Source organism: Carcharhinus amblyrhynchos, unplaced genomic scaffold (genome assembly GCF_965287045.1).
Source record: "Carcharhinus amblyrhynchos unplaced genomic scaffold, sCarAmb.v2.hapA chromosome_356, whole genome shotgun sequence".
NCBI classification, from domain to species: Eukaryota; Metazoa; Chordata; class Chondrichthyes; order Carcharhiniformes; family Carcharhinidae; genus Carcharhinus; species Carcharhinus amblyrhynchos.
In genome coordinates this window covers 86,946-104,614 of record NW_027650096.1, presented here as the reverse complement: position 1 = coordinate 104,614, position 17,669 = coordinate 86,946, and the positions used below count along the sequence as shown (strand labels likewise).

General features: G+C 46.7%; 1 protein-coding gene across 1 annotated transcript in view; it reads right to left on the bottom strand.

Annotated features, from left to right (window-relative positions):
* LOC145339236 (regulation of nuclear pre-mRNA domain-containing protein 2-like) overlaps positions 1-17,669 on the bottom strand; it is a 96,061-nt gene that overhangs the window by 32,249 nt on the left and 46,143 nt on the right. The window contains 2 exon segments of the mRNA XM_080183637.1: positions 6,297-6,397; positions 13,245-13,374. Coding sequence (XP_080039763.1) covers positions 6,297-6,397; positions 13,245-13,374 — 231 coding nt within the window.

Sequence of the window (17,669 nt, the reverse complement as noted above, 5' to 3'; positions counted from 1 at the left end):
GTGCATTGTCGGGTGCCTTTGCGACAGACGCTCCAGACTGCACGGTGATACCACTTATTCGCATTCGTTCACAAGTCCGGGGGAGAAGCACTAACCATTAAAAGCTTTTCGTTGCAACGCATCTGACCTAAAAACGGTTCTAATTGTTGGAGACTGGCAAATGGTAGCAGCAAACCGCACCCCCCCCCCCCCCCCCACACCACCACTTTTAAATGAATTTCACAACTCGAAGGGTGGGGGGGTGGGGGTGGGGGTGGGAAAGAGAGAAATTGCCTGGGGGGCTGGAAGGGGAGGAGACAATCTGCTCCCAGTCGGGAAACAGCACGTGTGGACATCAGTGTAGCACTGCCTGGAATCACAGATTGTAATCCCCGGTCGATGCCCACAGTCCAAATCCGGGACAGAAGAATTGGGAAGAAACGCAGGGTCTGTGGTGCCATTTGGCAGCCACGATCAGCACCCACAGGGTGAAACTAACACAGCTGATTTAACTCCGCTGTATTAACTGCGTCCTTACCGGTCGCTGGGGTTTTGATTGGAGCTGCACACCTCTGACAGGGGGGTAAAGTGCACAGCTGCAGGGGGTAACGGAGAAACCATAGCAAATCTTGCAACTCTCAGATGCTGAAAAGTTAAAAGCAATCAGGAAAGACTTCAGTAATTGTCGCTCGTGAAGAGGAGAAGAATTTACAGGGGGTGCAAGAGCGAGAGTTGGTAGGAAGCAGCCAGGTACAGACCCTGAAGAAACAACAATGACAAGATGAGGTTTACGGAGAGTAAGGGTTGCAAGCCCAGACTGAACGATGGAGTATTTCACTCTGGGGCATTATAGGGCAGGCGGGAGGTACTGTGACAGACAGGCTGAGGCAGGAGTGTTCAGAGCTAAGGAGTCTTCCTGAAGAAGTGTAATATTCCCCAGAGGAACTGAGTGCGCCACATCCTTATCTTTTGAGAACCAAACATGCATTATAACCTGCGCACCCGGCAGCAGGGCAGGAGAATTAGCGACAGGTCAGCTGCTGTGCATGTATAAATAATGCATGCTCACAGACCTCATCAGGAACACGCAGGGTGAGCAGGAAACCCTGTACAGAGGCTTCCCCAATCCCTATGTGTCTTCCAGATGCCTTCTGCCTAACAGAAGACTCCACACAATTACCCATTCTCAAGCCAGGTGGCCCTCTTCTGCTGTGTTGCCCCAAGAGGGACAATCACCACATGCCTCCCCCTTTATTCAATCTTCAAGTTACTGACCACTAAACTCGAACTGGACATTATAAATATGAGTTGGGCGATTATAAAATTGAGTCTGAGGGGTATTTCTGCTTCTTGTAGAGGGATGTCATTCCGTAGTTTGAGCTGTTTCCACCACATCGATATTATCAGGAACCTCTGCTGGCACTGGCCCCCACGGAGACATCAGTTACATCTGTGACAGGTCCAACGGGCATTTTATGCTGACACAGTGCCAGGGACATAGGACAGACATTGACCCGAGCCAGGAATCGAACCTAAGTCTGCACGTTCTCCCCGTGCCTGAGAGTGTTTCCTCCGGGTGCTCCGGTTTCCTCCCAAAGATGTGCAGGTTAGGTGGATTGGCCATGCTAAATTGTCCCTTAGCGTCCAAAGATGTGCAGGTTAGGGGGATTCACAGGGCAAATACACGAGGCTAAGGGGATAGAGTATGGGTTGGTCATTCTGTTGGACAGCTGGTGTAGACAGATGGGCTGAATGGCCTCCTTTTGTACTGCAGCGATTCAATGATTCCATCGTGTTGTGACATGTAATCTCAGTGTCTTCCTCTGTCCGAATTGCTGACTCTGAGTCCAATTTCAATGTTTTTTTTCAAACCTCTTCAATTAATTACTCATTGACAAACTTCCTTCTTCAAGTCCTTTATTCTCCCGGTTCAGTTCTTGACTCAATTTTTCCTCTGCTTTTGGATTTTTTTTTACAAAGTTCAGCTTACTCTACATTGAATCAATAACTTCATTTTGTAAAACTCTTGTCACGTTTACTGTCAGTCATTTATTTCGTCTTGTTTCAATATCATTGCTGGACTAGGCGCTAGGGTTCAGAAACTTGAATTCCTTCTGCTGATTCCTCTACGTTCAATAGTCCCTCGTTTCTTTGGAACTGTCACATTTCCGAATTCCCGAGGTGAATGCGTCATGTCCTTATTGGACATGTGCATTCCACAAGTTTACTTCCGCTAAATCCTTATCGGTTTCACTGTTAGTAGCGTCCGTCCCCAAAGAAAGTATCGACTTGCTTCCATTCTGCTTGTTGCCCTTCATATCGACACGTACTGCTGCCTCAGTGCCGAGGACCCGGGTTCGATTCCAGGCTTGGGTCACTGTCTGTGTGGAGTCTGCACGTGTTCCCTGTGTCTGCATGGGTTTCCTCCCACAGTCCGAAAGACATGCTGGTTCGGGTTCATCGGCTATGCTAAATTGTCCCTCAGTGTACCTGAATGTCCTCCCTGAGGTAAAGGGACTGAAAGTGCACACAGCACTCTCATTGTGGTCCTTTACAGTTTTTGATGTAGGACCTCCCTGAGGTAAAGGGACTGAAAGTGCACACAGTATTCTCGTTGTGGTCCTTTACAGTTGATGATGTAGGACCTCACTACTAATCTGCTTAATTCCTCTTGCGATAAAGGCTAAAATCCAAAAGACGTGCTACTTGGGTGCATTGGCATTCTAAGTTCTCCCTTAGCGTATCTGAACAGGCACGGGAGTATGGCAACTAGGAGATTTTCACAGTAACTTCATTCCAGTGTTAATCTAAGGCGACTTATGACCTCTTCTTTAGGCAAAGAGTCAGGTTTAAAGCATGCAAGCAGGCCCTTCAGCCCAACTTGTCCATGCCACCCTCTTTTTTTTTTAAAACTGCTAAACTAATCCCAATTGCTCACATCTGGCCCATATTCCTCTAGACCCATCGTGTCCATGTTACTGTCTAATTGCTTTTAAAAGATGATAAAATTGTCCCCGCTTCTACTACTACCTCTGGCAGCTTGTTCCAGACACTCACCACCCTCAGAGAAATAATTGCCCTTCTGGACCCTTCTGTATCTCTCCCCTCTCCCTTAAACCTATGCCCTCTAGTTTTAGACTCCCCTCCCTTTGGGAAAAGATATTGACTAACTAGCTGATCTGTGCCCCTCATTATTTTACAGACTTCTATAAGATCACCCCTCAGCCTCCAACGCTCCAGAGAAAAAAGTCCCAGTCTATTTCAGCCTCTCCTTATAACTCAATCCATCAAGCACGCTGCTTTATCAACCGTGTGACCAGCTCTGCATGTGGCACAGTGGGTTAGAATCATAGAAACCCTACAGTGCAGAAAGAGGCCATTTGGTCCATCAAGTCTGCACTGACCACATTCCCACCCAGGCCTTACTCCCTTATCCCTACATACTTACCCGCTAATCCCTCTAACCTACACACCTCAGGACACTAAGGGGCAATTTTAGCACAGCCAATCGAACCTAACCCGCACATCTTTGGACTGTGGGAGGAAACCCACACAGATACGGGGAGAATGTGCAGACTCCACACAGACAGTGACCCAAGCCAGGAATCAAACCCGGGCCTCTGGCGCTGTGAGGCAGCAGTGCTAACCACTGCACTACCCACACAGGTTAGCACTGCTGCCTCACAGCACCAGAGGCCCGGGTTTGATTCCCGGCTTGGGTCACTGTCTGTGTGGAGTCTGCACATTCTCCCTGTATCTGCATGGGTTTCCTCCCGTAGTCCAAAAGATATGCTGGTTAGGTGCACTGGCCATGCTCCCTCAGTGTACCCAAACAGGTGCCAGTGTGGCGACTAGGGGGATTTTCACAGTAACTTCATTGCAGTGTTAATGTAAGCCGACTTGTGATACTGAGAAATTAACTTTCTCTACTGAATCCTGGCTGCCCCAAGTTGAAGCTTTTTCAACATTTAAGATACTTTTACTGGTAAGAAAGGCCTTCTCACAATCTCAGCAGCATTTTCCCCAAGGCTGTTTTTACTCTCGTTGTTTCGTTTGCAAGTTTCACTGCAAGATCCAACTGCGTCTGTTCCGGGTCTCTGCTCCTTAACCTTCTTCCTTTCAAACAGGCTGGGGACTTCTCTTCTCCACAGAGAATATAAAGATAAGTTTCACAAGCTTGCTTCAGTTAAATCTCTTTTTAGTTTCACTGTCAGTCGGGTCTGTCCCCGTTGAAGTGTTGACTTGTTTCCAATTCGCTTGTTGAACTTCACAGTGGCACAGTGAGTTAGCACTGCTGCTGCACAGTGCCAGGGACCCAGGTTTGATTCCCAGCTTGTTAAAGTTTTAAAGTTTACTTTTTAGTGCCACAAGTTGGCTTACATTAATGCTGCAATGGAGTTACTATGAAAATCCCTGAGTCGCAACACTCCAGCACCTGTTCTGGTATACTGAGGGAGAATTTAGCATGGCAAATTCATCGAACCTGCACATCTTTGGATACTAAAGGGCAATTTAGCGTGGCCAACCTACCTAACCTGCACATCTTTGGACACTAAAGGGCAATTTAGCATGGCCAATCCACCTAACGTGCACATCTTTCAGACTGTAGGAGGAAGCTAGAGCACCCAGAGGAAACCCACACAGACACAGGAGGAGAACGTACAGACTCCACACAGACAGTGACCCAAGCCGGGAATCGATCCCGGGTCCCTGGCATTGTGAGGCAGCAATGCTAACCCACTGTGCCATTGTGAAGGGCAACAAGTGAATTGCAGGATAGGAGCAAGAATTGAGGTTGTCTGCCTGCAGACCCTCGGTGCAGGGACTGCTGGCACAGAGCCTCTGCGAACTCCACTCGGATCGGGAGCACGGTAATCCCAGACTCTTTTCACACGTCCAGAGACCACGGTGACTGCTCCCTGTGGCACGATTTCCCTTCCAAGTGTGAAACATCGCTATCTTTCATCTCTCTTCAAAAAGCAACTCTGTAGTAACTCTTCTTTTAAACTCCACTTTTTTTTAAAAAGTCACAGCTCTTGCTCCTGAGGGTTAACCTCCTCTTGTTTTCTGACATTTCTAAAGCTTTGTCCAAATCAGACCTTATTCTGCATCCGCCGAGGTATCTATCACGATCTCAAGTAGGTCCATATTCCTCCAAACAACAGGCATTCACTTGAGCAGACCTTTCCACCTCGATTAAAAACAGGATACTCACAGGTGTCGGGCCAGAGGCAGTGTCCTCATTATCCATGTTTATCCTTGTCGCCAAATGTCATGGTGCATGCATGCACAGGCCAGGAACACAAAGGGTACTTTTATTAATAATGAAAGACTGTACAAAGGTTGGTAGCCACCCCCTCATGCCCAGGAGCAGCCCACTAGCTGCCCCAGTCCCTACATGTTTTCCAGCTTCCTTCTACCCAAGGCAGAAGCCTTCTGCACTGCCTCTTTTCCTTTTCTATGAATGGTATACTCTGTCTGTATAGCGTGCACGAAACAATACTTTTCACTGTATCCCAATACATGTGACAATAATAAATCAAATCTATGTACTCGATGAACAGTATGCTTTGTCTGTGTAACGTGCAAGAAGCAATACTTGTCACTGTATCCCAATTCGTGACAGTAATAAATCAAATGTACTCTACAATCGGTATGCTTTGTCTGTGTAACACGCAAGGAACAATACTTTTCAGTGTATCCCAATACATACGACAATAATAAATCAGAGAGGACTCCACCCCGGGATGATTACTCACACTCGGTCCCAGTCAATTCCTCATCTCGAATTGCCAGCTATCTGTACTCCTGAACACAAGTAACTCCTTATGGCCAAGTTCCAAAGGTGCAGGCACCCTAGGGTTTGGATGATGGAGGAATTCTAAAGGTCCCAAATCCCAAAAAGTATGAGGCATGCTACAATTCCTGTGACGTTACTGAAAGGCATGGAATTCACGACCATAGCATCCTCCAGAATACAGTATCACACAGGAACTATACCCAGGCAAAGAACCTGTTTAACAAGGGACAGCGCTCAGGTACTGAATGTAACTCCCCACAAACAGGTAAAATATTTGCTTTGCCACCTGGCATGTCATATGGCTCCTTTTAACTTCTGTGTCTGTGAAATGAGGGAGGAGTTTAACCAGAGGAGAGGAACGGAGATGATGAGAATGCAAGCATAAAGGGAGTCACAAGTTTATAGCAATACCCATCAGTGGTGAGGAAAGGAATAATCGAAGTGCGTTTCTGCTTAGGGTGGTTTTTTTTAAAAAAGAAAATCTTAACATTCCTAAATCAACATAAACGACTCTCACCGAGAGCAGCTCTGAGATCCACGATCAGTTCCTCCGGGTAGACGCTCCTCTGCTCCCATATCGTGAATATTCGCTCCACTGATTTGCGAATTGAAGGATCCCTGAATAAAGCCAAGAGGATATCTGTGAATTAGAGCCAGCTCAGGGCCACAAGGGTGTTTCCTTTAGCCTTTTAACAGCTGGCAGCTGATCGAGGTCTAAGAGTTTGCAATCTAGAGTCACTGTGTAAACATACACAGCACGTGATGAATCTGTGTGGCAGGGCAAAGAGATGCATATTTCACTTGTGAGAATTACTTACCCTGACCCTATTTCTTCATTTACAGACTCTATCTCTTTGTTACCACACACAGACACCATCCCCCCACCCCGACTCCCCCCCCTCACACACACACAAAGGTTTACAGCATAGATATAAGAACATAAGAAATAGGAGCAGGAGTAGGCCATCTGGCCCTTCGAGCCTGCCCCGCCATTCAATAAGATCATGGCTGATCTGTCGTGTCTCAGTTCCACATTCCCGCCCTCTCCCCATAACCCTTAATCCCTCTTATCAAAAACCCATCAACCCGCATCTTAAAAATATTTAGCGAGGTAGCCTCCACCACTTCAACGGGCAGAGAATTCCAGAGATTCACCACCCTTTGAGTGAAGAAATTCTTCCTCAACTCCGTTCTAAACCCCCCCCCCCCCCCCCCTTTATCTTGAGGCTGTGCCCCCTAGTCCTACTGTCCTTTCTGAGCGGGAAGAGTCGCTCCACCTCTATCCTATCCATCCCATTCATCATCTTATACGTCTCAATGAGATCTCCCCTCATTCTTCTAAACTCTAACGAGTAGAAGCCTAGTTTATTCAGCCTCTCCTCATAGCTCAACCCCCTCAACTCCGGCATCAGCCTAGTAAACCTCCTCTGCACTCCCTCCAAGGCCAAAATATCCTTGCGCAAGTACGGCGCCCAAAACTGCACACAGTACTCCAGCTGCGGCCTCACCAATGCCCTATACAGCCGCAGTAAGACCTCCCTACTTTTATATTCAATCCCCCTCGCTATGAAGGCCAGCATCCCATTCGCCTTCCTGACCACCTGCTGCACCTGCAAGCTGGGTTTTTGCGACTCATGCACAAGGACCCCGAGGTCCCTCTGCACCGTCGCACGCTGCAGATTTTCTCCATGTAAGTAATAATCCTTCCTACCATTATTCCTACCAAAGTGGACAACCTCGCACTTGCCAACAGTAAATTCCATTTGTCAGTTCCTGGCCCATTCGCCCAGCCTATCTAGATCCTTCTGCAGACTCTCCACACCCTCCGCGCAATTTGCCGTTCCACCAATCTTGGTGTCATCAGCAAATTTCGACACCATACACTCGGTTCCCTCCTCCAGATCATCTATATAAATGGTAAATAGCTGAGGCCCCAGCACCGACCCCTGGGGCACTCCACTAGTCACCAACCGCCAATCCGAATAGCACCCATTGACCCCCACTCTCTGCCTCCTATTTGACAACCAGTCCTCTATCCACGCTAACACCCTACCCCCAACCCCATGTCCCCTGACCTTCTATATGTTGGGCCAAAAGGCCTATTTCCATTCTGTAAACCTCTATGACTCTAATTATCAAGACATTAACACAAGGGAAGATGGTGATGCAACGGTAATGTCATTGCAGCACAGACACTGGCTAAGCTCAGGGGATAAATTCATTAATAAACCAGTTAATAGGACTAGCCTCAGTAACAGTGACCATGAAACCATCACTGTGTCTCATTAAAAACCCATGTGGTTCAGTAACAATTCACAGCAATGCAGCTGACACTAAACTGTCCTCCGCAAGTGGAAATTAGGAAGGAGCTACTAATGTTTTTGACTTTTATTGTTTAGTGTCACAAGCTAACATTAACACTGCAATGTAGTGAGATTCCCCTAGTCGCCACACTCCAGCGCCTGTTCAGGTACACTAAGGGGTAATTTAGCATGGTCAATGCATCCTAACCAGCACGTCTTTCAAAACGTGGAAGGAAACCTGAGCACCCAGAGGAAACCCACGCAGACACAGGGGGAACGTGCAGACTCCACACAGACAGTGACCCAAGGCCGGGAGTCGAATCCAGGTCCCTGACACTGAGGCAGCAGTGCTAACCACGCTGAGCCCTAGTCAGGGTGGCTAGCATAGATTTGTAACAGAACATTTAACTGATAAAATTTTTTCAGGGAACAAGTGTGTACAGATGAAGGGAAGTCAGTGGATGCTCAGAAGGCATTTAATAAGGAGCTATTTCAAAGACTTGTTACAAAAATTAAGGCATAAGATATTGAGTTTGGTCTTTTACCTTTAGCAAGTTTATTGTTCAAACAATCTCCTTATGGTTTCCCCCCTCCCCCAATTACACAACTCTTGCCACCGTCCTTATTTATACTTCAAGTGGCAATTCAAGTGGCTTAACAAGGTCATTGTCAAAGGACACGTTTTGGTCGCCTGAACCAAGGCGGGACTTACTCAGTTAATGGTAGGGTGTTGGGGGACAGTTACAGAGCAGCGAGATCTAGGGGTAGAGGTTCATTGCTCCTTGAAAGTGGAGTCACAGTGGTGAAGAAGGTACTTATAGCATGCTTGCTTTCATTGATCAGAACATTGAATACAGGAGTTGGGGCGTCTTGTTGAAGTTGTACAAGACATTGGTAAGGCCACACTTGGAATACTGTATACAGTTCTGGTCACCCTATTATAGAAAGGATATTATTAAACTAGAAAGAGTGCAGAAGAGATGTTACTGGGACTTGACGGTTTGAGTTAAGGTGAGGCTAGGTAGAACTGGACTTATTCCTTTGCAGCGTAGGAGGCTGAGGGGTGATCATATAGAGGTTTATAAAATAATGAGGGCATAGCTCAGCTAGACAGTCAATATCTTTTCCCAAAGGTAGGGGAGTCTAAAACTAGAGGGCATAGGTTTAAGGTGAAAGGGGGAGAGATACAAAAGTGTCCGGAGGGGCAATTTTTTCAGAGGGTGCTGAGTGTCTGGAACAAGCTGCCAGAGGTAGAGTTAAAGATCCCACCCAGGCTCTATTCCCATAACCCCATGTATTTACCCCAGCTAGTCCCCCTGACACCAAGGGGAAATTTAGCATGGCCAATCCACCTAATCTGCACATCTTTGGACACTAAGGGGCAATTTAGCATGGACAATCCACCCTAACCTACACATCTTTGGACTGCTGGAGGAAACCAAAGCACCCAGAGGAAATCCATGCATCCTGGAGAGAACGTGCAGATTCTGCACAGACAGTGACCCGAGCCAGGAATTGAACCTGGGTTCCTGGCACTGAGAGGCAGCAGTGCTAACCACCGTGCCACCCTACTGATCCACAGCAACGCGGTTGACTCTTAACTGTCTTCTGCAAGTGGGAATTGGGAATTGGGAATGAGCTACAGATGCTTTTTATATTTCTTTATTATTAGTTACAAGTCAGCTTGCTTTAAAACTGCAATGAAGTTACTGTGAAAATCCCCTAGTCGCCACATTCCGGTACCTGTTCAGGTGCACAGGATATTTAGCACGGCCAATCCACACTACCAGCACATCTTTCAGACTGTGGAAGGAAACCCACGCACAGGCACTGGGGAGAGGGTGCAGACTCCGCACAGACAGCGACCCAAGCCAGAAATCAAACCCGGCTCTCTGGCACTGTGAGACAGCAGCGCTAACACGCTGTGCCTCCGTGCTCCACAGTCTAAGGGAAGACACTGGGTGGGTGGGTGGGTGGGGTGGGAAGAGAGTGGTTTCCATTCTACTAGCTTCTGGCGACAGCATTCTGAAATCAGAGGCAATGCAGCACACGGTACTCCCTCTGTCATATCACTATACAGAAACAAGCAGGTTTCTGAAATACACCTTAATTAAAGATGGCTTGTCAAGATAATATTTAAACAGATTTTAAGCCTCATAACGTAACAGCTTATTACATAAACCAATTCTCTCCTCTTTCCCCCCTCCAGGCATGTTAAATTACTAATCGCTCTCTTTACAGCTTGCACAGAGCGGTTTACAATTCACAAGCAATATTTTTTGACGTGGACAATTAAAGCTATGTTTTAGGTTTCTGAGCCATCGCTCGTACTCCAACTTCCTTTCATTAGGACAGAATCCAATTCAAAAATACTTGATAAAGAGGGAAACAGTCTGGGTAGGCAAAAGGGGTGGTTTTTTTTGCTGAGCTGTCAACTTGCTGAAATCTACTGTCTTCTCTTCAACCTGGACACAACAGAGGGAAGCAATGGCCGAGTGATATTATTGCTAGACTATTTATCCAGAAACTCAGCAATGCGCTGAGAACCTGGGTTCAAATCCTACCATGGTGGAATGTGAAATCAAGAGAAAAAAATCTGGAATTAAGAATCTACTGATGACCTATTGTGGAAAAAACCCATCTGGTTCCCTTTAGGGGAGGAAATCTGCCATTGTTACGCCGGTCTGGCCTACATGTGACTCCAGCACCCGGCTGCAAGGGCAGGACAGTGGTCAGCACTGCTGCCTCACAACACCGGAGACCGGGGTTCAATTCCCGGCTTGGGTCACTGACTGGTTCTTCCAGTGACTGCGTGGGTTTTCTCCGGGTGCTCTGGTTTCCTCCCACAGTCTGAAAAACATGCTGGTTGAGTGCTAAATTCTCCCTCGGTGTACCCGAACAGGCGCCAGAGTGCTGCGACTATGGGAATTTTCACAGTATCTTCATTGCAGTGTTAATGTAAGCCTACATGCAATGAATAAATAAGCTTTAGAACCACCGCAATACGGTTGACTCTCAACTGTCCCTCTGAAGTGGCCTAGCAAGCCACTCAGTTCAAGGGTGACTAGGGATGGGCAATAAATGCTGGCCCAGCCAGCGACATGCCGTGTCCCAAGAATGAATAAAAAACAGTGTGGATACACAGGACGAGCAATCAGGTTCACAGCCGCACAGGCACAAGTGCTGATAGGATCATACTCCAGCTCAAGGCGTCCGTACACAGACAAGTTTCTCTGGGTGGACTGCTGTTATTTTTGAGGGGGAGTAAGTGGGAGGGAGTTGTTGCTACTGACACGGAAGCTAAAATTACCCAAATCGGGTTAAGGTGGTGGTACATCTTCCCCAAGATGGTATCCAGTCTGTCTTTGGTCATAATATCTGAAAAGCCAAAGACCATCTATTCTTGAATGCTTCCTCACATGTTCCATCACTACATTTAAAGTTTATTTATTCAATACAAATAAGGCCTACATTAACACTGCAATGAAGTTACCATTTAGTTACCGTTTGGCCTTGGAGGGAGTGCAGAGGAGGTTTACTAGGCTGATGCCGGAGTTGAGGGGGTTGAGCTATGAGGAGAGGCTGAATAAATTAGGCTTGTACTCGTTAGAGTTTAGAAGAATGAGGGGAGATCTCATTGAGATGTATAAGATGATGAATGGGGTGGATAGGATGGAGGTGGAGAGACTCTTCCCGCTCAGAAAGGATAGTAGGACTAGGGGGCACAGCCTCAAGATAAAGGGGGGGCGGTTTAGAACGGAGTTGAGGAGGAACTTCTTCACTCAAAGGGTGGTGAATCTCTGGAATTCTCTGCCCGTTGAAGTGGTGGAGGCTACCTCGCTAAATATTTTTAAGACGCGGGTTGATGGGTTTTTGATAGGAGAGGGGATTAAAGGTTATGGGGAGAGGGCGGGAATGTGGAACTGAGCCACCACAGATCAGCCATGATCTTATTGAATGGCGGGGCAGGCTCAAAGGGCTAGTTGGCCTACTCCTGCTCCTATTTCTTATGTTCTTATGTACCATGAAGATCCCCTAGTCGCCACACTCTGGCAGCTGTTCAGGTACACAGAGGGAGAATTTAGCATGGTCAATGCACCCTAACCTCTTTTGGACTGTGGGACGAAACCAGAACACCTGGAGGAAACCCACGCAGACTCCACACGGTGACCTAAGCCAGGAATTGAACCCGGGTCTCTGGTGCTGAGAGGCAGCAGTGCTGACCACTGTGCTGCCCCTACATTTCACTGAAACCTCGGTGGCAACATGGTCCGATTCACACTCAGAACACACACTTCAACTTATCAAGTTAGAGGCAGGCAGATGCAAATCAAGAAAGCCTGGTTTGGCAAGAAAAGCTGCCAAATTTTAACAGGTTCACTTCCTCAATAAAATGCACCCATTCCCAAGGCACCTGGGATTTGAATTTTAAACCCTCTGAACAGTCCCATTCTAACTTAAGCTCTTTAAAACAGGTTATTTTTCCTCCCTGTAGCAACACAATACAATCTCTCCTTGATTTATCAAGTTCAACACACAAATCTTCAGTGAAGAAAATCCTTGCTATCACTACAGTCAAGAAACAGCAAAGAAATAAGACTGGTTTAAATTCTTTCCAACTCAGATGTGTTGCTGCCAAGTTCAACTGTGTGAGGTAGCTCATGAACCTACACAGTGGAATTCTTGCCGAACTCCAATTTTATTCCTTTGCTAAAAAGGTGCTGACAGCTACCTTGCCCAGAAATTTTCTGGTCTGCCCGCCCTGTGAATTGGAGAAGGCTGGACACAAAGCATGTCCAAACAAGTGTAGGTCACGTGGATTGGCTATGGTAACTGCATGGGGTTGAAAGGATAGGGCCTGGGTAAGGTGCTCTGTTGGAGAGTCGGTGTCGACTCGATGCACCGTAGAGACTTCATGGCTCTGAGAATCATTTATGGCACAGGAGGCCACTCAGCCCACCAAATCCATGTTGGCACTCTGCAGAGAAAGTCAACTAAGCAAGCTCTCCCACCCACGTCACCCCCAGAGCCCTGCAACTTCAAGTGCCCATCCAATTTTATTTTGAAACCATACGGGCAGCGAATTCCATGTCAAACAAAGACAAGAAAGTTCAAATTCTACAGATATTTAAAAGACAAACCCTTAAAAGGGCGACACTTACCTCACCAACGTGCCAGCTTCAATCAGAACCTCCGAAAAAGCGTCTCGAAAAATAATTGCGTTCTTCCTCTTACAGTTCTGAATAACATCATTGGCAACGTAGAAAAGGTTCAGACGATGAGGGATCGAAGCTAAAGAGGAAACAGAAACCTTTTAGTCGGTGAAAGTAGCCCTGTTAAGTTCAGAGCAATTTTCAGATTAACCAAAATTAAACAGCAGACATTTCCAGCGCAGGAGTGACACAAGATGACCGCGGAACAGACAAGCGACTGGTGATTGCAGAACAATTTCAATCTTGAACCACAAGCACAAAATTCATTATGTTTAGGTATAAACAAGCTTTTTTAAAAAAACTTTGTTCATGGGATGTGGGCCGCGGTGGCTGGGCCAGCATTTATCGCTCATTTAAGAATCCATGAAACCACAGGGGCAGAATTAGGCCACTTGGCCCATCGAGTCTGCTTTGCCATTTGATCACGGCTGATATTTTTCTCATTCCCATACTCCTGCCTTTTCCCCATAACCCCTGAACACCTTATTAATCAAGAACCGATCTGTCTTAAAGACACCCAATGACCTGGCCTCCTCTGTGGCAAAGAGTTCCCCAGATTCCCCACTCTCTGGCTGACGAAATTCCTCCTCATCTCTGTTTTAAAGGATCGTTCCTTTAGCCTGAGGTTGTGCCCTTTGGTTATAGTTTTCCCTACTAGTGGAAACATCCTCTCGATGTCCACTCTATCCAGGCCTCGCAATATCCTGTGTTTCAATTAGATATTCCCCTCATCCTTCTAAACTCCATCGAGTACAGACCCATAGTCCTCGACCCCTCCTCATACAACATTCCAGGGATCATTCTGGTGAACCTCCTCTGAACTCCCTCCAAGGCCGACACATCCTTCCTTAGGTATGGGGCCCAAAACAACATTGGATCCAGAGTCATAGGTAGACCAGACCTGTCCATGCCGACACTACAGTTGAGAAAGCCCACCAATGCCTCTACTTTCTCAGAAGACTTAAGGAAATTTGGCATGTCAGCTCCAACCCTCATCAACTTTTACAGATGCTCCATAGAAAGCATTCTTTCTGGTTGTGTCACAGCTTGATAAGGCTCCTGCTCTGCTCAAAACTGCAAGAAACTACAAAAGGTTGTGAATGTAGCCCAATCCATCATGCAAACCAGCTCCCATCCATTGAGTCTGTCTACACTTCTTGCTGCCTCAGAAAAGCAGCCAGCATAATAAAGGACCCCACGCATCCCAGACATACTCCCTTCCACCTTCTTAAATCAGGAAAAAGATACAAAAGTCCGAGGTCACGTACCGACCAGCTCAAGAACAGCTTCTTCCCTGCTGTCAGACTTTTGACTGGATCTACCTCGCATTAAGCTGGTCTTTCTCTAGACCCTAGCTATGACTGTAACACTACACTCTGCACTCTCTGCTTTCCTTCTCTATGAGGGGCATGCTTTGCCTGCATAGTGCAAGAAACAATACTTTTCACTGTATGCCAATACATGTGACAATAATAAAGCAAATTATAAAATCTCAGACGTTCTATAAGGTCATGTAGCAAAGAAGGCCACCAGTCAGCACTTTGTACCTGCACGCCTGTTCCTCTGAAGAGTTTGTACAATGAAGCCCAATCACCATTCATTTCCTCAGAGTGCTGAGATGTCTTCCCTTGTTACCCTATTGCCTTTGACTAGCTACTGCTGAATCTGCTCCCAGGCCACTCTTTCAGTGCAGTTCCAATTATAACGTGTTGTGGCCACTTTCACTGTTTGTCATGGGTGGCACAGTGGTTGGCACTGCTGCCTCACAGCACCTGGGACCAAGGTTCAATTCCCAGCTTGGGTCACTGTGTGTAGTCTGCACGTTCTCCCCATGTCTACGTGGGTTTCCTCCAGGTGCTCCGGTTTCCTCCCGTGTGCTGGTTAGGGTGCACTGGCCAAGCTAAATTCTCCCTCAGTGTACCCAAACAGTGCCAGAATGTGGCAATTAGGGGATTTTCACAGTAACTTCATTGCAGTGATAACATAAGCCTTACTTGTGACTAATAAATAAATTTTAAACTTTTGTCATTGTCCCCAAACCACTCCCTTCCCCAGGCAGTGGGCATACTGTCCTGCCCAGATCACCACTGATTTGACAAGTGTGCGCACCAAACACTATGGCCACAGAAGGCTCGAAACTGCAAAGCACCATCATCAACCCTGGGAGAAACTTCTTTGCAGCGTTAATGTAAGCCTACTTGTGATACTAATAAATAAACTTTAAACTTAAATGGAAAACTGTTGAATGCTCAGTACGTCAGAATGGTGTTTGAAGAGCAGTGCAAAACTCACTTCAACCAAGAAGCTTTTTAAGATCAAAGAAAGCTTGAAGACTCATCAAAACAGAGAACAAATGGCAATCTGAGCCCCCTCACTAATGAGTGTAGCTGCTAGCCAGTTATTTTGGTTGCAGCATAAATACCGATGCTGATAGATTTGCACGAAGGATGAAGCCAGCAAATTGCAACTTAAACTGGGCACATCATAGAATCCCTACATGCAGGAGGAGGCCATTCAACCCATCAAGTCTGCACCAACAATCCCACCCAAGCCCTATCCCCATATTTACCCTAGCTAGCCCCCCACGACACCAAGGGCAATTTAGCATGGCCAATCCATCTAACCTGCACATCTTTGGACTGTGGGAGAAAACCCACGCAGATACGGGGGAGCATGTGCAAAATCCATACAGACAGTGACCCCAGGTCCCTGGCGCTGTGAGGCAGCAGTGCGAACCACTGTCGGACAGCCAGTGCAGACTTGATGGGCTGAATGGCCTCCTGCTGTCCGTGCTGTTGATGAGGAGCAGGGAGCAAGATGCTAGAAGTTAGAAAACACAGTGTGAAGTGCTGTGGCAGAATCCTGGAGAGTTTAAGTAGACCAGCTGTCGGCATACAGTATCCCAGACTGATTCACAATACACCTGAGCAACATGATGCAGCAACAAGATTTCCCTCTATTTTCACACCACCTCGTCCATCACCAAGAAGTGGCCTAGATTTCTAATCCTGTACCTAGATATAAATACAATTAAAACGTGTTCATAAGATATAGGAGCAGAATTAGGCCTTTCAGCCCATCGAATCCACTCCACCATTCCATCCTGGCTGATATGCTCCTCATCCCTATAACCCGTCAACCCATTACCCATTAAAAATCTGTCCACCTCCTCCTCAAATTTACTCACTGTCCCGGCATGTGCCGCATTTTCAGGCAGCAAATTCCACAGATTCACAGCCCTTTGGAAGTAACAGTTACCCCTCCGACTCTCTTTTTACTACCTCTTACACAAAGCCTCTTGTCCTAGGATATCCCACAAGAGGAAGCATCCGTTCACCATCTACTTTATCCAGACCTTTTATTATCCTGTATACCTGAATGTGATCTCCTCTCAGTCTTCTGAATTCCAGACAGTATCGGCCTAAACTGTTCAATCTCTCTCCATACGACAAACCCCTCATCTCTGGAATCAATCTAATGAACCTCCTCTGAAATGCCTCCAATTACACAACATCGTTCCTCAAATAAGGGGACCAAAACTTCAGGTGTGGCCTCACCAATGCCTTGTATAGTTGCAATACTACTTCCTTCCCTTTATATTCTATTCCTTGAGCTATAAAAGTTTATACAGCTAAATAATGTAGATTAACAACCAAGTTAAAAACAGTAACCAGTTTATCATTAATAGAATAGAATCCTACAGTGCAGAAGGAGGCCATTCAGCCCATCAAATACGCACCAACCACAATCCCACCAAGGCCCTATCCCCATAACCCTATACATTTACCCTACTCATCCCCTGACACTTAAGGGTAAATTTAGCATGGCCAATCCATCTAACCTGCAAACCTTTGGACACTAAGGGAAAATTTAGTATGGCCATTCCACCTAACCTACACATCTTTGGAGTGTGGGAGGAAACCCGAGCACCCAGAGGTTACCCACACAGACACAGGGAGGACAACATGCAAACTCCACACAGACACGATCTGGGAATCGAACCCAGCTCCCTGGTGCTGAGAGTCAGCAGTGCTAATCACTATGCCACCGTGCCACCCTAACACGAACTGACTCGAAAACAAATCACAATCTGATGAGAACAGATGCATTCTTGCATTTTTTTTATTGTCAAGGCACAGAGTTTCTAGCTGATGACAGATGCCATTAGGAAGCAGTTGCCTGCTGCAAGCACTTCAGCATCCTATCAAATGCTCAGGGGGGGGGGGGGCATCTTAGCACCCTGGATTTCACAGGGTGAAATCATTCTCAAACTCAGCAGAGTCATTCCTGGAATGGTACACGAAAGCCAAATTACAAAGACCAAGGAAAAGGAGAAAAGTAATTAATTCAGCCAGCTTTTACTGCATAATTAAC